General features: G+C 40.3%; 1 protein-coding gene across 2 annotated transcripts in view; it reads right to left on the bottom strand.

Moving 5' to 3' along the window:
- Nucleotides 1-1,804: 1,804 nt before the first annotated feature.
- Nucleotides 1,805-18,022, bottom strand: part of RALB (RAS like proto-oncogene B) — a 50,148-nt gene continuing 33,930 nt past the window's right edge. For both annotated transcript variants that reach the window (XM_032692850.1, XM_032692849.1), the window contains 4 exons: nucleotides 12,765-12,921; nucleotides 11,399-11,607; nucleotides 8,445-8,622; nucleotides 1,805-6,282 (listed from right to left, as the gene is read on the bottom strand). In XM_032692850.1, coding sequence (XP_032548741.1) covers nucleotides 6,163-6,282; nucleotides 8,445-8,622; nucleotides 11,399-11,607; nucleotides 12,765-12,878 — 621 coding nt within the window. In that variant the 5' untranslated portion in view covers nucleotides 12,879-12,921 and the 3' untranslated portion in view covers nucleotides 1,805-6,162. The remainder of the gene's footprint in view (nucleotides 6,283-8,444; nucleotides 8,623-11,398; nucleotides 11,608-12,764; nucleotides 12,922-18,022) is intronic.

The following is an 18,022-nucleotide window of genomic DNA, read 5'->3' as shown; positions in this document are numbered from 1 at the left end:
GTTACAATGCTTAAGGGGCCATTTAGTGGTATATTCCCAGTAGATCCTATTCCCATAACAGACACTGAGTAGTTTGGGGGTGGGGAGGAAAGACTGAGGGCTGCGGGGTGGGGGGGGGGGAAGGGGAGAAATCTCTGTCCCGCCCCCAAATTAAGCCTTTATGTTTCAAAGAAAGCCCAGCATCTGTAGTCACCCTTAGAAACAAAATGTTTTGTGAAGTACTCTACAGTTTCATAGAACAATAAGTATTCTTTCTGGCATGCAAATCAGTGCTCAGTGAGCAGAACAAACTTACACTTGCAATGCAAACTGGTTTAATGCCATAGAAAACGTAAATCCACCATCCTCATGAGAAACTGGGTGTTCTGCTGCACAGAAGAATGTTTAGGCAAGATTTAACATTAGCATTTGCATGCAAAAGGAAAATTTAAATTTAGAACAAGGTCTCATACTGCATTAGAGAATCACACAGTAGAGCAACAAAACCAGAATAATTTAGCTAGTGTGGATTTCTACATGTAAGTCAGGTGGCAGATAAATAGTAGTGACTTGTATGCTCGTCTGAGCATGTTCAACAGCCCCTCTCCGTGGCAGAGCTTCTAACTCCTAAATCCACAAGATGGAGCCAGCAGTTCTCAGGAAGAGTTGACTGTGCCATCCCAGGAACTGTCAGAGCACTTAGCTCCCAGAACTACACTGAAGTGTTCGAGTTGGGGCACAACACAGGCAAGCACGAAGGCAGAAGCCAAGCTATTTCGAGCAATCATTCTCCAGCTTCATCCTGCTGCATCTAAAGGCAAGCCTGTTGCTTACAAACATCCACAGAGTATCTGAAGAAAAAGGTGCCATTCTGGGCTTTGAGTACAGCTATATAACACAGCTGAGCTCAGACTCCTCTCCTGTCTGACACTTTTCATGCTACCCTTTCTCTGCCACAGAATATTTTCAAAGTTACTTCACTGGAAAGGAGAGCTACATAAACCACCGTGGCAATCTGAAACACAGGGCAAACGCCAGACAAGGACCATGTAAATAAGATTATGTAAATTGCTGTACTCCTTGGCCAGAAGTCATCAGCTAGGGAAGGTTCCACTTCCAACTTGTACAGCAGTGGCAGCAAAAACTGCACCCAAAGTTTACTGTGAATCCCATTTCTCTGCCACTGCAAATTAAGTGGTATTAGGTTGCAGTGAGTCTGTCCTGAGCTATTCTGCCTCAGAGACATCTCAGCTTCTCTGCTGCAGTTCATTCATCACAACCCTACATGGAGAATGGATCTGGCACACTCAGAAGATTAAGGACCAGTTTTCCCACACAGTGTTGCTTATTCTGTTATTTGAGCCACAAGACTGAAGGAAAGGGAAAGCAACTCCGTCATTTACACAGTTGATACAAGCTGTCTGATCTAATTAGATTGTGGAAAATTAACTGTGAATGAATCAAACTACTATGTCAGTTCAGACCCGAAAAACAGGCATAACATTTCCAGAAAACCAGTGATGAGGGTCTCAGTCACCTCCTCCTCCTCTCCCTTCCCACAGTCTGCAATACCATCTTGTACATATTTGATAGAAAGGTTAGTTCCAGACACTGAAAGTCAGTGGTTGGCTTGTTCAAGAATTTGGGGATTACATAAGAAAGCTCTAACCCGGCTGCAGGAATAGGTGAATCACAAACTCTGCTGCTATTCTTCAGATAGGAAGCAGTTTTGATTAGCAAAGTCTGAATCGTCCAGCTCTCCTAGTGCTCATAATCCTTCCGTGAATAGAATTAGAATGCTGTAAAAATCAATAACAAACAAATATGAAGCTCATTTTTTCTTTTTATTATCAATAGTAATACAAATCAGTTGTATTAGCATGATAATGAAAAGTGACCAGTTTTACAGACATTAAAAATGTTTGTGCAAGTTAGAGACGAAGCTCTGAAGCTATGTAAGGAAAAAAATAAGAATTTACATCGTACAGTATAGCATACATAGTTTAGAGGCAGTTTTATTAAGTCTTGTAATCACAATCACTTCCTCTACGCTAAACCTCTCACTTGGTGTTAGAGATAACACCTTCCCCTCCCAAGAGGAACACCTGCCATTTCCATGAAGTGTGGAGATTACAGTGAAAATCAAAGCTTTTTTTGTTCCTCTTCTCTCCTTCTCCCAACTACAAAGTCAACAGGAGGTGAACATTGCAACATATGCTTATAGCAATTAAGGAAAGCTTCTGTCTACATAAGCTCTGAGTTGAACTGATAAACAGTATCCTCTTTTTGAGCAAGAATTGATAGACCTGTTAGGCCCAAATACTGGGTTAATGCTTTGGAAAACTTTCAAAAAAGATCCGAGTGAGCTTTTAGTTAGACGCATTTCCCCCCTACACACCTCTTACTACATTCCAGATTGCAGCTTTGTACCTTAGACCTACAGTATTCTTAAGCATTATACTTCAGCCAGATAAGATTCAACTGGAACTTCAGATGGTTATAAACATGTTACTTAAGTTTAATGCCCAGTAAATGTATGCACACATCTTTCTCTTCATCAAGTCAAGTGTTCACCTAGAAATTGCAGCAAAGGTGTATTAGTCTGTATAGAACACATGGCACACTTCATGCTGCATCTGCACTCCCACCTGGAGAGATGCTCCTCCAGAAAAAAGAAGAGTCAAGTCTGCCATTGCAATCCTGGAATTTAATCTGCTTTTTTCATATAATGACTTAGCCCTTGTCTCAGATGGGGGGCTTGTCTCAGATGTTTGCTCTGCTCAAACAAGAAGGAAAACTGGAGCACTTGAATATCCATAGCTAAGCCACATATGGATGATTGCACATAGCAGTAAACAGTTCCCTGACTTTATGTTAAGCCATTATGCAAGAATAATATTTGAATGCTTAAGTGCAAGTGCATAGTCAAGTCTTGCATGACCTCCAGCTTCAAATATCCAGTTACTTGCCTACAGCCATGCTCCAGAATGATTTAAGAGCACAGTATACCAATGAAGAGAAGTCTTGGTCTTTAACTACCCAACATGCAAAAGGTTGCTAGAATCTTCAGTACAGCCTACAGTTGCCTCAGCTACACATCATGGCTAGCAGGCAGCCACACACACCCCCTCTTGTCAAAGTCATCCTTATTTGAGGTACCTGATCTGCAGTTATTTATTTCGATTACAAGTGAAAGCTCCACTTACTCTGCTCACAGGAATCCCATTTTATCTCTGTGCCATTTTATATTCACTCCACTCAACCCACCTGATGCTGATGTCTACTGATGTCCAGTGAAGCACACCTGGAAGCCATTCAATGACCCTCAAGTCATATTGCCCCTATTTAGAAGGGCATACATTCAGGCACTTCCACTATAGGAGGTGGAGGCAACAGGACTCCAGACCAGGAGACCCTTCCTGGTACAAGTCAGAATGCTTGCTGCCCAGTTACAAAGTAGGCAAGGTAGCTGCCTCATTTATCCTGTTTTCAGCTGTAACTGGAAAGTTAAACTGAAGTTTATCACAAGTACAGAAGAGGAATACTGAAAAGCTGCTTTACTTTGTTTCCAGGCCTGGTTTTTCTGGAGCAGGTGACAAGCACAGAACACTGAAAAGATGCAGCACCAAGCCACAAAGCAGCAAGCACCTTCTCCCAAGTCCATCTCAGTGGTGTAGCTTTATCAGTTGGAACAAAAAAAAAAAAAAGAAAAATAACCTGAGTGAGAACAGCACATGGACTTTAAGAACACCAGTGGGAGACTTGCTGTTCTGAGAAGAAATTCATCTGTCCTATCAAATACTTTTAGGTACTTTAAGACTAAAGAGATCAAAGGTCAAGACATGCAAGTCTCTTGAGCCAATACAGCTGAGCTGCTCATTGTGAGCTTTGCTGAGTTCATTATTCATACAGCAAGGACAGTTTATTCAGTTTTGCTAAGACACGTTTTCCAATCTGCCTCAGAGGGGCTTGACCCAGATAAACTTGTAATATTAACTCAACTGTTGTTTATCCTTTGGGTCAATGAAGGACTTAACCTTTAAGTCTCAACTAAAACCAAACCTAAGTGAGTTGCCTTCCTCCAGAAGAAGACATTCATTTGCTGTATGCACGACATGCACTCAAAATGGACTTTTGTCCATGGAAGTTCAAGAGGAAACTTTGTTAAAGTGTTACAGCTCCCAGTTTCCTATGAGGTGCTTTGGCTTTAGACATCGGTGATACAGCTCAAGCACAAGTTCTGCAACCCAGCAGGTTTCCAGCTTTTGCTTCAGAACAGTATTGTCAAGTTGGCAATTAATTACACTGCTCAAAGAGAAGCATTTCCAGAATTGGTTAACCATTCTTTGTGCCCATACAACATAACAGTAACAGAGAAGGAATTTAATTTGACGAGAATGAAGATTACAGCACCTTTTATTTAGTACAGTTTCCCCAATCCAATGAGTTGCCTGACAAGTTGAACCAGTTATGGAAGACAATGAGTTTGTGATAAGTCCCTGTGAAACCTCAGGCCAACAGAGGTTCTGATATCTACCACATCTTACTTTTTTCAAAGTTCAGAGATGGAATGCACAAAAGCAATCTAGTACATGTTAAAAAATATTTTTCAACCTCAAATTACAACACTAAGTACTGAACAGTATTCACTACTTCTTCATTTCAGGAAGAAACACCATTTGTTAATTTAGTGCTGCAGCATGCTTCATTGAACAACTTAGATTACTTTCACCAAGCAACTGTGTTTTGAGAATCCAGTTACAAGCAAGATACAGTCTCTACTTAAAGTCTCTACTCCTTCAAAGCAGAAGACAGCCACAATTCAGTGAGACACCGCAATCAGAAGACTTACTTTTACATGGTGACAGAAGTGTTTTTTGGCAACTGCACTTAATTTAAACTGCATCAGAAAGCTCAGCTCAGTCAGCTGACAACAGGACCTACTAAGTACTGACTCTTCCATTTCTAGACTGTTTTTGATGAACAATATGTGACCACCATTGCATAACTGACAGCAAAACTCACCACGTGCTAGGTTGCTGTGCATCAAAAACACTACACATAAAATTAACAGTGAGTAATAGATGTGGCAGCTGTTTAACTTCATTTGCTTTTTGACACCATACAACTCACTAGCCAGCTAATCATTGAGAGGTAGCATGTATGCCTCACCTATTCCAAGATATGATTGTGTGATGGGACCCATCCTTACTCAACATTGTTATCTTCAGCAAGACAAGAGACAGATGTAGATGTTCTCACTTTCCAAAATTATCATCACAAGTGTTCCAATATAAACAAAACTGAATAAATCAACACTGATTTCTACTATTCCAGTACCAGGGAGGGGAAGGATGAGAGATGTAGAGCGTAATTGACTCTAGACACAATACATGAAAGAAACCAAGGACAGCATTTCAAGGAGATGGTGACATTATTCCTTTTGAAGAAAGGCTTACAGTCATTTTCTCACCCCATACCACTAATTTAAGGATGAGAAGACAGACTAGCAGGGAGTGCATATAGCCAGTATTTAAGTATCAATTTTTGCATTGCCTAAATAAGTCTGAATTGAGTCCATAGGCTTGATTCATGAATGCTGTATTGACTAAACAGAACACAGGAGAAAGTTTATTTTGAGTTGACTGTCAACTGTCAGTTGCTATTTCTTACATGGAGTGTGGGGAGGAAGTCAGCAGATTTCAGTGTAAGAAATACCAGTGACAAGAGAAGATGGGAGACTCAAACCCTTTATCAGGTGTCACATCTAGCCTTTCTGCAGTTTGCACCATCAAGGAGGGCAGCAACAGCGGGAAAGAGTGTTTGAACCTGAACAGCTGTGCTTGTTAAGGCCAGTAGAGGTTCAAGAGAAACACAGTCAGAGAAACATTAGAAGGAAGTTAATACAAAAGTACATTGTGTAACCAAGCAGGACTGTAGTTCTGAAACTGTTTCTAGTTTTGAAAGACACTGGGAAGAAGGAGCCCATTTCAGTTTAAGTAGGCAAAGGTTTTGTTGGATACCAGAAATGGTTTCAAAGTTCTGTTTTCACATTTTGAAGGTGTGATATGCAAAGCAAAAGATAAGGGAGTCAATACAGACTTCCTTTCATGAACCAGCCCTATATCCTTAGTGGTATATTATCCATGCCACCAGTAGATAGATATTTACAGTTCCCAAGCATCACAGTAAGCAACATCTTTCTTTAAAGCTTTTCTTGTTCTTGCCACTTTTCTTGCCGTTCTTGTCTTTGTTTTCTGACATTTTCTTTGCTCTTATTTCTCTCATTAAATCAAAGAATACCTAGAAGGAAAAATAAAGAAAGATTAAACAAGATCATCCACCAGAAAGCAAATAAAAACCACTGTATTCAGCAACAAATAAAGATCCGGCACCACACTGTACCCAATACAGCTGAAATGAGTCTAGACACAGATCCCAGTGACAAACTCAACATCAGAATTATGTACTATGTCAAACAGGGGCAAAAAAGTTGCACAATCTTACCAGGCTATCAAGAAAATTCAACAGGCCTGTTTTAAGAGCTTTTTATGGAATACCATTCTTGCACAAAAGTAGCATTCACAGCTCATGAGAACATTTGTCTGTGCCTAGCAAAAATTTACAGGCAAATCATTCTTGTTAACTATGTAAAGCATTTAGTCCAGTCCCTTCCATGTAGTTACACGTGCACTCTGCTTCATAGTATTCTACTTGGTTTATAATTACAAAGCCACAGCAGTAAAGTGACAGTGTCAGGCACAAAACATTTTCAGACTATGTTAGAAGAAAGATTCAGAGAAAGTCATGCTTTCTTTCCATGTTTCACTGTTGTTTTCTCCAAAATTCTAGCTGATTTCAGCCCTGTATGCCTGACATCTAGGTACATACCACTTGAGGTGCAACAGCTGTTTCACTGTAGAGTTATTGGGGAAAATGATTCTTAGGATTACAGAACAAAAGTTTAGTGTCACTCTATAGGATTAGGATGCTTTGTTTTGGTTTTTTTTTTTTCGAATGGGGAACTTTCAAGTCTTTGATACTTGGAAACAACACCATGCTACTGATCAGAAATAGATTAGTTTATCTTTCAAAACCCTCAAGTTTTTTTTATTCTGTCACTGTATCAATGCACAATCCTCACAAAGACCAATAACTTGTCTTACTATACACAAAACTGCTCATACAGAGGATAACCAGTATGTCACACCAGCTAGGTAGTGAAGACCTATTACAGCAAGCGCAGATCACCCTGCTAGTACACTGCAGACACACAGCTCCACTGCTGTTAATCCCAACTGAACAGAGAGTTTAAGTATAAAACAGGCTTGCCATTTGCTAGTAATATGAGATAGACTTGCTTTTGCCTGTGAGCTAAGTATTCATGTTTTACTACATCACTCAGTTTATGCAACTGACTGCGACTTTCTAGTAACATTCTGCAAGTCAAAATGGTTCTTTACCAAACTGAAATTTTGCCGTGCCCTTTATAACCAAAAGGTCTCAATTCAAGAGTTTCATATACATAGTTTTAATGAGAGAAGGAGTTCCTATTAGTAACTTATGCACCAACAGCATTTCCATTAGTGAACTAATATAGACTAGAAGAACAGGAAGCTGTTTAGGAGAACTTAAGAGTACAGCTAGCTGTAAGAGTTTTTTATCCAAAGAGAAAACTGCTTAAAATTTGTAATTTTTAAACAAATGCATATTAGCAAGACACCTTTGGAGTCCTCAGGGTGCACAACAGTAATTTCAGATTATCTTCTGTGGATGGGTTAAGTAAAAAGGCAAGCTTTTCTTCAAGAAGCCCTCACTACATACAAAATCAAGGGGATGACTGAAACTTATTTTTTCCCCTATACTGGACAAATACTCTATAGTTGTAAGTCATCTGTCCTCTGGAATAGCCCACCACCACTGTTTATGCAAGAAACCAGCCACAGAACAATGGGAAAATATTAATCCTATATCAGCAAGGACAAGTCAAAACAGGACAGGGACACAGCAAGAAGAGTTCTCACAATTCAAAGTAGTCTCAGCAGAAAACAAGAATAAAGTCTTTAAGATTAACCACACTACATGCAGCTTTACAGGGAAGTGGGGACAATTTCTAAGTGTCCATAGCTTGTTATTTATTGGTGTTATAAATGGGACACAGCCTATAAACAAAATAACCATACTTCAGGGAATCCTCAGAACTGTTTACCCCCTGTATTATTGAAAAGCTATTGGTTCAGGTACAAACAGCTAAAACAAGACAATAGCATTAACTTGTTCCAGGTCTCAGGTTCCTCCTCTAAGCTAGGTATTTGGTTAAGTGTACACATTCCAGTAAATTCATTGATTTTTTTTTCATAAACTAGGCTTTCAGAAGTCAAACTGTAGATTTGCTCTTGTCCCAGCAAGAATCAAATATTAAACCAGCAGCAATGATCTAATTGAGCAGATGTCATTTGTCTTACCTTATCTACATTCGCTCTAGTTTTGGCAGAGGTTTCTACATACTGCACCCCCCATTCCTCTGCCTTACTTCTGGCCTCTTCTACAGGCACTTGTCTGCGCTCCTCCAAGTCAGATTTGTTTCCCACTACCAGTAAAGGAATTTTATCCTCTTCAGCCTTCACACGCAGGATCTGTTCCCTAATGCAAAAGGTATTCAAAACAAAAATATCTGTGTCAGTAGTAGCAACAAAACTCCCATACCTACCAGGAGTGGCTCAAGTGGTCTGCACATTACTAGTGTCTACAATACAGCATTTCTCAACAGTTGGACACACACTTTAAAATTATTCCAAGGTTAACACACTAATGCTATGGGCTTTACACTACTGAAAGCCTAACACTTCCAGGAAGGCAGTTTTACCATTTAATTAGTGAGTAATCAGGCTCTAATAAAGAAGAACAGTGAGGCAGAAGAGCTATTGGCAACAGGAGTTCATATTTGAATGAGGAAAAGAGTATATAGGTGCCATGTTTGCCAAGTTCCACCTTGGCATCCAGTCACCATATTCAATTCACAGTCTGCATCACATCTCTATAGGTCTTGGCAACATAAAGTCTTTGCCAAGGCAATAGGTTGGGAACAGCCTAAGTAGCTGGCAGAGATCATTCCTAAAATGGTACCTTAAGCTCTACACAGAGTGTTACTATGTAGTGCTGAAATAAAGTATTAGCAAACCTTCCTGCTTCAAAGACTCTAAGAAGATATTTGAACCATCAGCATTAATCTTGCTATCCTCTGTCATGCTAAGAGGACCTATCAGCATCCAGGAAAGGAGATGGAGTGATGTTGCATACCAGTCTAAGTCTGTGCTATTACTGGAGTAAAACATAGGTTGAGATCAGACTGACATGTGCTGCTGTCCATCTAGGACACTGGGAAACTCTACCAGTCTGCAGCTATTTTTAGATGGCTTCATTTTGTTAAGAACAAGAGCCAAACTAGGCATGAGCATGGTGCTACACCCTCCAATCCTGCTGAGTTACCATACTGCTTCAGATGCCTGCATTTTCCATCCACAAAATAACAATGTATGGAGAGTACATGAGACTCTAAAAGAGCATTAATACTGGAGCAGACAATCTGGTATTGCACCTTCACACATTTTCAGATTACAGAGGCACTGAAGGCAAGCACTGAATGCACTGCATCAGCAGGAGAGCTGAGGTTTAAAAACAAGACCATAGCTTGTTCAGTATTCAATTTTTTCATAGTTTTAGATTTGTGGAAGTTAAAGGATCAATAACAGCAATCTGCAGTTTGGCCTGTGATGCTGGTGACTCATACTACCCATTCCCCACTCCTTCCTGGGCCAAGGAGCTGGTTCTTGCATGTCAGCCTAGCTAAGTATTCTATTTAACTAATTTCACTATTTAGTTACTTCTGAACCATTGAAAAGTATGAGATTTGCATCTCAAAGCTTTTAAGTCCTTCTTGCTCATCTTTAGGACTAGCATTGCTTTTCATTGTTCTGTTGTGCTGGAATTTTGAACTAATATACAGTTAATCTAGTTACGGAAGTCTGACAAAAAAACCAAACTGCCAAGATAAACACTCCTACTCTTTTTCATCCTAAGCCCTAAAGCTTGGGTTTAACCTTATATTTCACTTAGGCACACAAGCCAAAACCCAAGCTGGGTGCTTCCAAGTGTCTCATTTTCTTTCTCTTCTTTTTAGTGTTATCTGACCTTTTCCTCCATCTTATGCTGGGAAGAGTCCTAGTATTCAGTTTTGCAGTCCTACAACAGTTCAACTCTTGGCTTCTTTCAGTGCACCAGTTAGGCAAAGCAGTTCTGCTCAGTTTGCTCTGTGTGCCCCATGACTGTCAGCCTTCTGAAGCTGAGCAAAGTCACAGAAGTATTATGTGACGAAGGAACGCTATTTTTATACCTCTTAAAAGATTTTGTGGTCTTCTAGTGCTGTTAGAACAGTATAATATGCTAAGAACCTGGACCAAAGTCCTGGAGTGCAAGGGGAGATTGCCATCACTTTATGAAAAACCTAGATTTAGGTATCTACCTTAGTTCCATTGCATTACCAATTAGTATCTGTTAACCTTGTAGCACTGAAGCAAAGGGAACATAAGGCAGACAGACACAGAGCTTTTTTTCTGGTGAACTAAGGAACTCTTAACACTTTCCCTGTGTTTTGGGAAGTTTTCCTGCAAGTTATACAGCTGTCCTAGGTAATCTCCAGATTATCTTCTACAGTGAGGCAACAGCTATTATCAAATAACAGTTGGAACACTTGCCCTGAAAAACCTGGCTACATGAATTCTAAACCAGAACAATGATTTAAACCCTTTTTTTTTACCCCACACTACACAAGTAGTTTCTGTGCTCAATCTGGTGTCGACTTTTACATTAGAACTGCTAATCCCAAGAACAAAAATGGAAATGCCTACTACTACCGTGCGTCTTTCTAGGAATACGTCTGCCTACAATAGCACATCTTGGCTGCCAACCCTTGTCTGGCACCAATCCATACCTGAGAGTGGAGGCTAATCCTTCCTTTCCTTAGAGCACCTGCTTCTAACAGTAAGCAATACAGTGCCTGAAACCTGGCCAAAAGACAGACTTAATTCCAGAAGTACTGCTCTAAGATAATTAAACTTCACATCCATGAAGACTGAAAATTGGCTTGAATATGCCTGTTTTAGGAGTCCAAGAATCTGTTACTTGCCTGAAGTTGCTGCTGGCATAATGTACTCATAAGCTGTAGGCATGAAGACAACTAGAGCCAGAGGCTGAATACTGTGGTTTAGGTTACCAGTTACTGAGAATCAAATGGTCAGGTGTCACTTTTATTGACCAAACGGTAACAGAGAAAGGATAAAGAGCTGTAGCTTTTAAGCAGAGTTGTCAGAGCAACACAGGAACCAGATATTTTCCCCTGCCTGGGAGAGAAACTACTTACCGAAACTCTGCTGTTGCTGTGAAGGATTCATGCTCTGTTATTGAAAAGACTAGAAGAAACCCTTCCCCGCTGCGGAAATAGTTATCTCTGATAGCTGCATAATCCTCCTGTCCTGCTGTGTCCAGAATGTCTATCTGAACTTCTTCACCATCCAGAACTACTTTCTTTCTGTAGCTGTCAGCCTTGGTAGGTTCATAGTCTTCTACAAACTGAGGGTGACAAGAAAAGGATCAGTGTTTAGAATTACTGTCAAACAGTCTCTATATTTGTCCATATCCCCTCTTTCACTTCAGTGACACTTAAATTCCCCAAAACCTTCTCATAATTCAGCCAGATACTACGTTCCACTACTTTTTTCTTTTTTTAGTTTTAATATGAAAAGCCAATTATTTAAGCACTTAATACATTAAAGAGCCTGTTTGCCAAGTCAAGAGAGACTTGCTACACAAAACACTGTTCAGCAACTTTGGTACAATTTAAGAACAGAGATGCAGTATAAGTTACCAGCAACCTGCTGGCATTATCTAGATCTCACACTTCAAGAAAATGCATCTGAATGTACTTCAGGTACAGGTATCTGAAGCTTTAACAGGTGTAGATGAGAGCATCCAGCTGCTGAACATGAAAACCTGCTCCATAATTGCAGGAGGCACTTTAGAGCACTCAATTGATCGCTCTCACAGAGCCACTGCCAGTTCAGCTTGTAGTTCTGTGCTGATAGCACACATCCAACATAGGCTCTTTGCCTCTCCACCTCCTTTCTCTTAGCCTCAGAGTGTAAGAGACTGTACCACAAGCCCAATTAAGCTGGCTGGCCTTCATTAATGACTACATCACCTGTTCAGATACTCACATGGCTATACTATATGTGAACACCTATAGATAAATGCTAACTTTTGGATTACAGGATCATGTATTACTTCACATACTAGTCTGGACTGTCTAATCTAGCTTCCTGGATATCAGTATGGAAGAATTCATGCTATGAACATGCCTACTTCATCACTCGGCTCAGAATGAGCTACAATGTTTACTTCTGATTTCAGCCTTAACTGACCTAAAAGTAACGGCAACAAAATTAAAGTTCAACTCCAACTGGTAACAGCTTCTGCACACGCAGACAAGAACCTGCACATTATGCATGGCTTCTGTAGACTGCTCCTTCATTAATAAGCAAAAATTTTGTCACCTTTAGCCAAAGATTTTCCCAGAGGGCACACTTCCTACATTCCTACCTTCTGCTCCTGCCAGTCAGGTCATCAAGTCTTTTGCTAATTACATTTAGTTCCCCTTTCCCACCAAAAAAAAAAAAATTAATAAACTGTATGAATTTGTGCTTTATTGAAGCTGAACCAAAGTTACTTACCTCATCATACATAAATTGAAGTGTGAGTGCAGATTTGCCCACACCTCCACTGCCAACCATGATTACTTTATGGAGGGCCAAGGAACTCTGGTTCTTGCTCTTGCTGGCAGCCATTCTCCTGCTTGCCACAGATCAAGTGCCAGGCAACCAACTAGATCTGCAGACAGAAGAAACACAGTCACCATCCGTGACATTGGTGACATCATGGTAACATGCTGGTAAAGTGTCTCACCAGTGCTGAAAGACCAGATTAAAACCCTGCCCAGCAAGTTTGAAGAATGGGCCACTTCAATGCACTAGCAAGCAAAACATGTCTAAAGTATGAGTAGGACAAGGTAGTGGAACAAAAACCTTCTATTTGTGACAACAGTACTATTAATTAAAGTGTCAAAAGTTTCTAACAACCCATTCCTATTCGTAAGCCCATCCTACAAGGCTACTGTCTAGAGCAGTTTCCAAGGAAAACCCTACTTTCTAAAACAACATGAAATTAAGCGGTTTTTATTGTTCTTGTTTTAAGGCTTTACACCTTTCCAAAATATTTCTTTAATGTTGACACAGCTATACCTTAGATCTGCTTAGAGGTAGAAATCTGGCTTTTGATCTCCTCCCTACGTAGGCTCAGAAAAAAGCAGAGATACACAGTAAATTGGCAGCAACAAGTTGCAGAAAGTCTTATGACATGGCATTAGCATTTATTTTACACTCTTCCTGCCTTTTGATGCTGCAAATCTAATTTGCTTTGGGGGAAAAAAAAAAAAAATCCTGCTTTATTGCAAGAAAGTCCCAGTTCCTATTCTTCTCTTGATATTGCAAAGCCATGAAGGAGTAAGCTTCAATAAACAAGCCCTAGCTAACGAGCCTTTGTTTGTGAGTTATGCAAGCCCAGTCATTAAGTGCTGGAGACTTCTTAAAAATAATACTGCTTTTTCTGTTTGTTTTTTTTTAAGAGTAGCTGGACACAGTAGTTGTACCAGAAGCTCAAGCAGTAGCTGCCACACTGATTAGCACAGAGCAGCATCTCTAAGGACAGCACACTGAGGACAAAAGCAGAAGTAACCGATACAAAAAGATGTGACACTAGTCAGGATTTCCACATAGAAAAAAAAAAACCAATATGCATATTTCAGACACACCATGGTATAATGGAAATGCTTATAAGATATAAGGGGTAGCGGCCCTTCTGTCCTCAGAGCACAACGAAGGACTCCAGCTGTTCATATCCTGGTGGGGTGTTGCAAGGAGACCAGCAGACTGTTCAGAAAGCACTGCTGTAACAAGTGGCTATATTAGCCTTGATTTACAGCAGCATTCTTTAACCCAGAAGCACAGAAGCAATGGGCCTACCAAGAGTCTCAATTTTGCCTGGACACATCTACTCCAGAAAGACGCTGGAACTGCCACACCAACACCATCAAGTTCTACTGTATGGAAATACAAGGCCTACAGTAGAAGTTACTGAGTACTTCATTGGAAAAAACTTCACGGCAACCAGCTGCCCTAAACAAAATTAACCAGAGACTAAGGGATCATCAGCTACAAACACGACTATTTAGCCTGGAAAGGGACCTTTGGATGCTGTTCAGTCCAAACTTTCCCCTTAAAGCAGTTTGCTTCAAGCAACCAAATTCATGTGCCCTGTGTGTTGAGCCTGACAATTGCATGGCTAGCCTGGACAACTTCCCCTGGGGTACACTGATGGCGATGATTTATTCCCCCCTTGTCATGACTTCATGTTCTGAAAAGCAACAAATCAAACTAAGTTCTCATCGACTACTGCATACAAGAACAAACATGCCAACAATCAAGAATTGCCCTCAGGACAGCATTTTCAAACATCTGAGCAGCAGTGTTTTTCCATGCAGAGCTTTTTACTCACACCTCTTTGCTACATACATTTAGTACAGTAACGTAAATTAATCATCTTTAAAGGTTCATTCAGTGATAAACATTGGTAAGTGAAGACAGATATTTTCCCCTGGTAATCTTCTCTATTTTGTTATAAATCAGCTCCCTCATCCAGGACACTCCTTAGTACAGAAATGGGATGTGACAACTCCTACTTCTCCATAGGTTTTCCCCATACTGTGCAAAAACACATTTGTTGGGGACAGTGAATTCAGCCTTTGTACAGACATTCTAAATCAGAAGAAGATTGCAAGATTGGTTTTTAATTCTTAGTCACCAGAGAGGAAAAGAACAGAGCTCCCTGCCAGGGGAATGTGGAAAAACTGGGAGAAAACACATCAGGCAGCATCTGAACTCCAGAAGTTGTTGCTGAAAGGCCTGCTTTGCCTATGGTCCACATGGTAAACTAGAATTCGGCTTGCTTGCACATACACACTCAGGGCATAAAAGCTACAGATTGGCCACACAACGAGATAGTTTGGGGACTTTCTGTGTTCCCAAAATAACACAGCTTGCTCTTGGTAAGTTGCAGAGAATTCTGTTTCGTCTTAGTTCAAGAGTAGTCTGTCCTGACAGTAGTAGATAAGCTGCTTTCTGGAGAAGCCTAGTGACCCTTAGCTACTTTTCAGTGTAATTGTGACTGGTTTTAACCTGTGAGTATTCCTTCAACAAGAACCCTATTATTGTTGTAACTGTTGTGTTACCTAACACAAAGCTTTCAAGTTAAACATTTTTCTGTCATCACAAACTTAGGAATATATAATATACTAAGTCCACTGTGCTATGCAAGGGCAATAAAGAGACTATTTACTAACAGGCAAGAGAGAAGATAGCAAATTTCTCCCTCCTGTCAATACAAATACCATATCTTTATCTGGTCATAATAAAAGAATAGCTGCCTTTTAGGTAAAATACTGACAAACTTGATTCAGTACAAGATCATCATAGAGGTAAGTGAAGAGAATATTTAAATGCTTCCTTTGCCCCCCCGCCTCAACTGGCCAGTAGCAACTGCAAGGTCTGTCTTACAGTATTACTTGGCTTGTAATCAAAGTATACTATTAAACAAAACCCATCCAGTAGAATATAAATTTACAGTTCAATTGCATCTAAAGCTCTTAATGACCAAGGTACTTGATCTTCCCTGCAGAGCTGTTACAAGTGCCACTTGAATTTTTCAGAGCATCAGGACTGCATGAACCCTCTGAATGCAGGAGTACACTCACAACACAGCCCCGATGTTGTACACACTCAGTGAGGTCCCAGAAGCTTCACACAAAGCGTCTCTTCTTTGGTGGCAGCAGAGGGAGCGTGGCCCCCTCCAGCCCCAGCGCACCCAGGCAGTACAGAGGACAAGGCAAGGCTGGAGCAGTGTGACACAGGATTGATAGAGGCAGTGTCAGTGCAGAAGTACCAGTGCTTGCAGAACAACAGGCTGAAAGCACATCACTGGTTCAGAAAGGGGCACGGTGAGATTTTAATAGGAATAATCTAACAGAACAAGAGAAGGCATCGGAGCCAACTGTTTGTTTACTTGTATTTCCACCTCTGCAACCCAAGAAACAGTTTACACACCATGGTTCAAAGCTCACATCTAACAGTTCCTTGAGGTTAAAAAAAAAATAATCTGTTAACACAAGTGGAAGCTCTTTCCTCAGCCATCTCTGAGTAAGGAAGGACGAACTTTCTTCCTGTTCTGCAGATTAAATATCCTTGAGGCAATCAAGACACTGACAATAACTCATCTGTTCACAGAAAAGCAAATCTTGGGAAATCCAACCACCAAAAACTCAGCAGTGTCTAGAAGAATCTGTGACGGCTGCAGCTGCTTTAAAACATTACTCAATTACCTTCAGTTTAAGGCAATGTAAATTTAAAGCAAAGAGTCTTAATAGATCTGCTGAAGAGCTCACTCTGAATAAGTGTCCAGACAAGACACCTAATGCTGTGGTAAGTATCCCTCCTCTCCCACATTGCTTTTTAGTTGTTGTTTGGGTACGGTTTATTTCCAGCAGGATTTACCCTCCTCTGACAGGAAGCCAAGCAATCCAGTCTATGGCAGTAAGTCAATCTACTTAATTTCCATCTGTCATTTTACCCTCAAGTTTAATGACACCATGTTGAACTTCGTAAGCTAACTGTCATAAGCTCTAAAAAAATCAACAAAAAAAAGGCCCTGACCTTCTGAAAGGTTGGGATTTTTTTGGAGGAGGGAAAGGGAAGGGAGCAGAGGGTGGGCGGTTTCTTCTGGTTACGGTTCATCCTGCTTTGAAATAAAGTGTTAGACAGACACCATGTCAGAGAATAAACTTTTTCAGGTAGTCTTTCATCTTTAAGAAATCAGAAGTAATTACCTGCTTCATTTGTTTTAGAAGATAAGGATTAAGCCATTGACTTGATAACTACATTTATTTTATAATAGGTAACACAAAGCCCTATGCACAGTAGGAGCTTTGTGATGCTAGTGAAAGATGCTCTTCAGACCAAGAAAGGAAGATTACACCAGCCAGAGGCTGCCCACATGAAGCAGACCAGGATCTACAAATCAAACCACAGGAGTTACTAATCATCTGTTTTGATTTAGACTTCTGAAGATCTGTTCTTGGCCACAGGACTAATCAAACCATGCCATCTCCAATGTAAGATATCTAACCCTAAGCTCAGCAATTATTTCAGCCTTCCCTTGTCTTATTTGTTTAGATCATAACTTCTCCAGGTTAACTAAGGCCCCCTGCACAATGTTGTGTCATTCTTGGCTGGTCCCTCGAAACTGAGCACTTCAAGGCAATTGTTTATAAACATCTTAATAAACTCCTTTCAAACTGCTTTTTCTCCACCCTCTCCTCAACATAAACAGTTAAACTGCTCAGAACACAGTTTACAAACAGGACTGGTTTACCTAACACCAAGACTCAAAGGCTATAACTGAATAACTCCACAGATTTCAAAACAGACCACGCTTTTACATCCCTTTTTGCTTCACGTGCATTAAGACTCCACAGTTATACATCACTTAAAGGAAAAAGCACTTGTCACTTCACAAGAAAGGAGCCCATTCTGCAACAGCCCATGCAAATACACAGGAAAAAAACCATGAGAAGCTTCACTAAGGCTACGTGTTTTCAAATAAATATTCTAAATAAATAAAAAAAATTCTAGACCCCTCCAAAGGCTTTAATTGGAATTGCTTCCAGTTCTTCCATTCAGTGTGAGATTTAAAACTGAAATAAAGCTCTAATCTCAAAATTGCTGAGATCAGCCCTTGTTCTCTTGCTGTGCAGCTGATATCTTTGGACATTTCTTTTCACTGCTATCCTGCCACTGAAAGCAGCCATTCTTTGGATTTTAAA

Source organism: Chiroxiphia lanceolata, chromosome 7 (genome assembly GCF_009829145.1).
Source record: "Chiroxiphia lanceolata isolate bChiLan1 chromosome 7, bChiLan1.pri, whole genome shotgun sequence".
Taxonomy (NCBI): domain Eukaryota; kingdom Metazoa; phylum Chordata; class Aves; order Passeriformes; family Pipridae; genus Chiroxiphia; species Chiroxiphia lanceolata.
The sequence above is the reverse complement of the archived record's forward strand: the minus strand, read 5'-3'. Positions and strand labels throughout refer to the sequence as shown.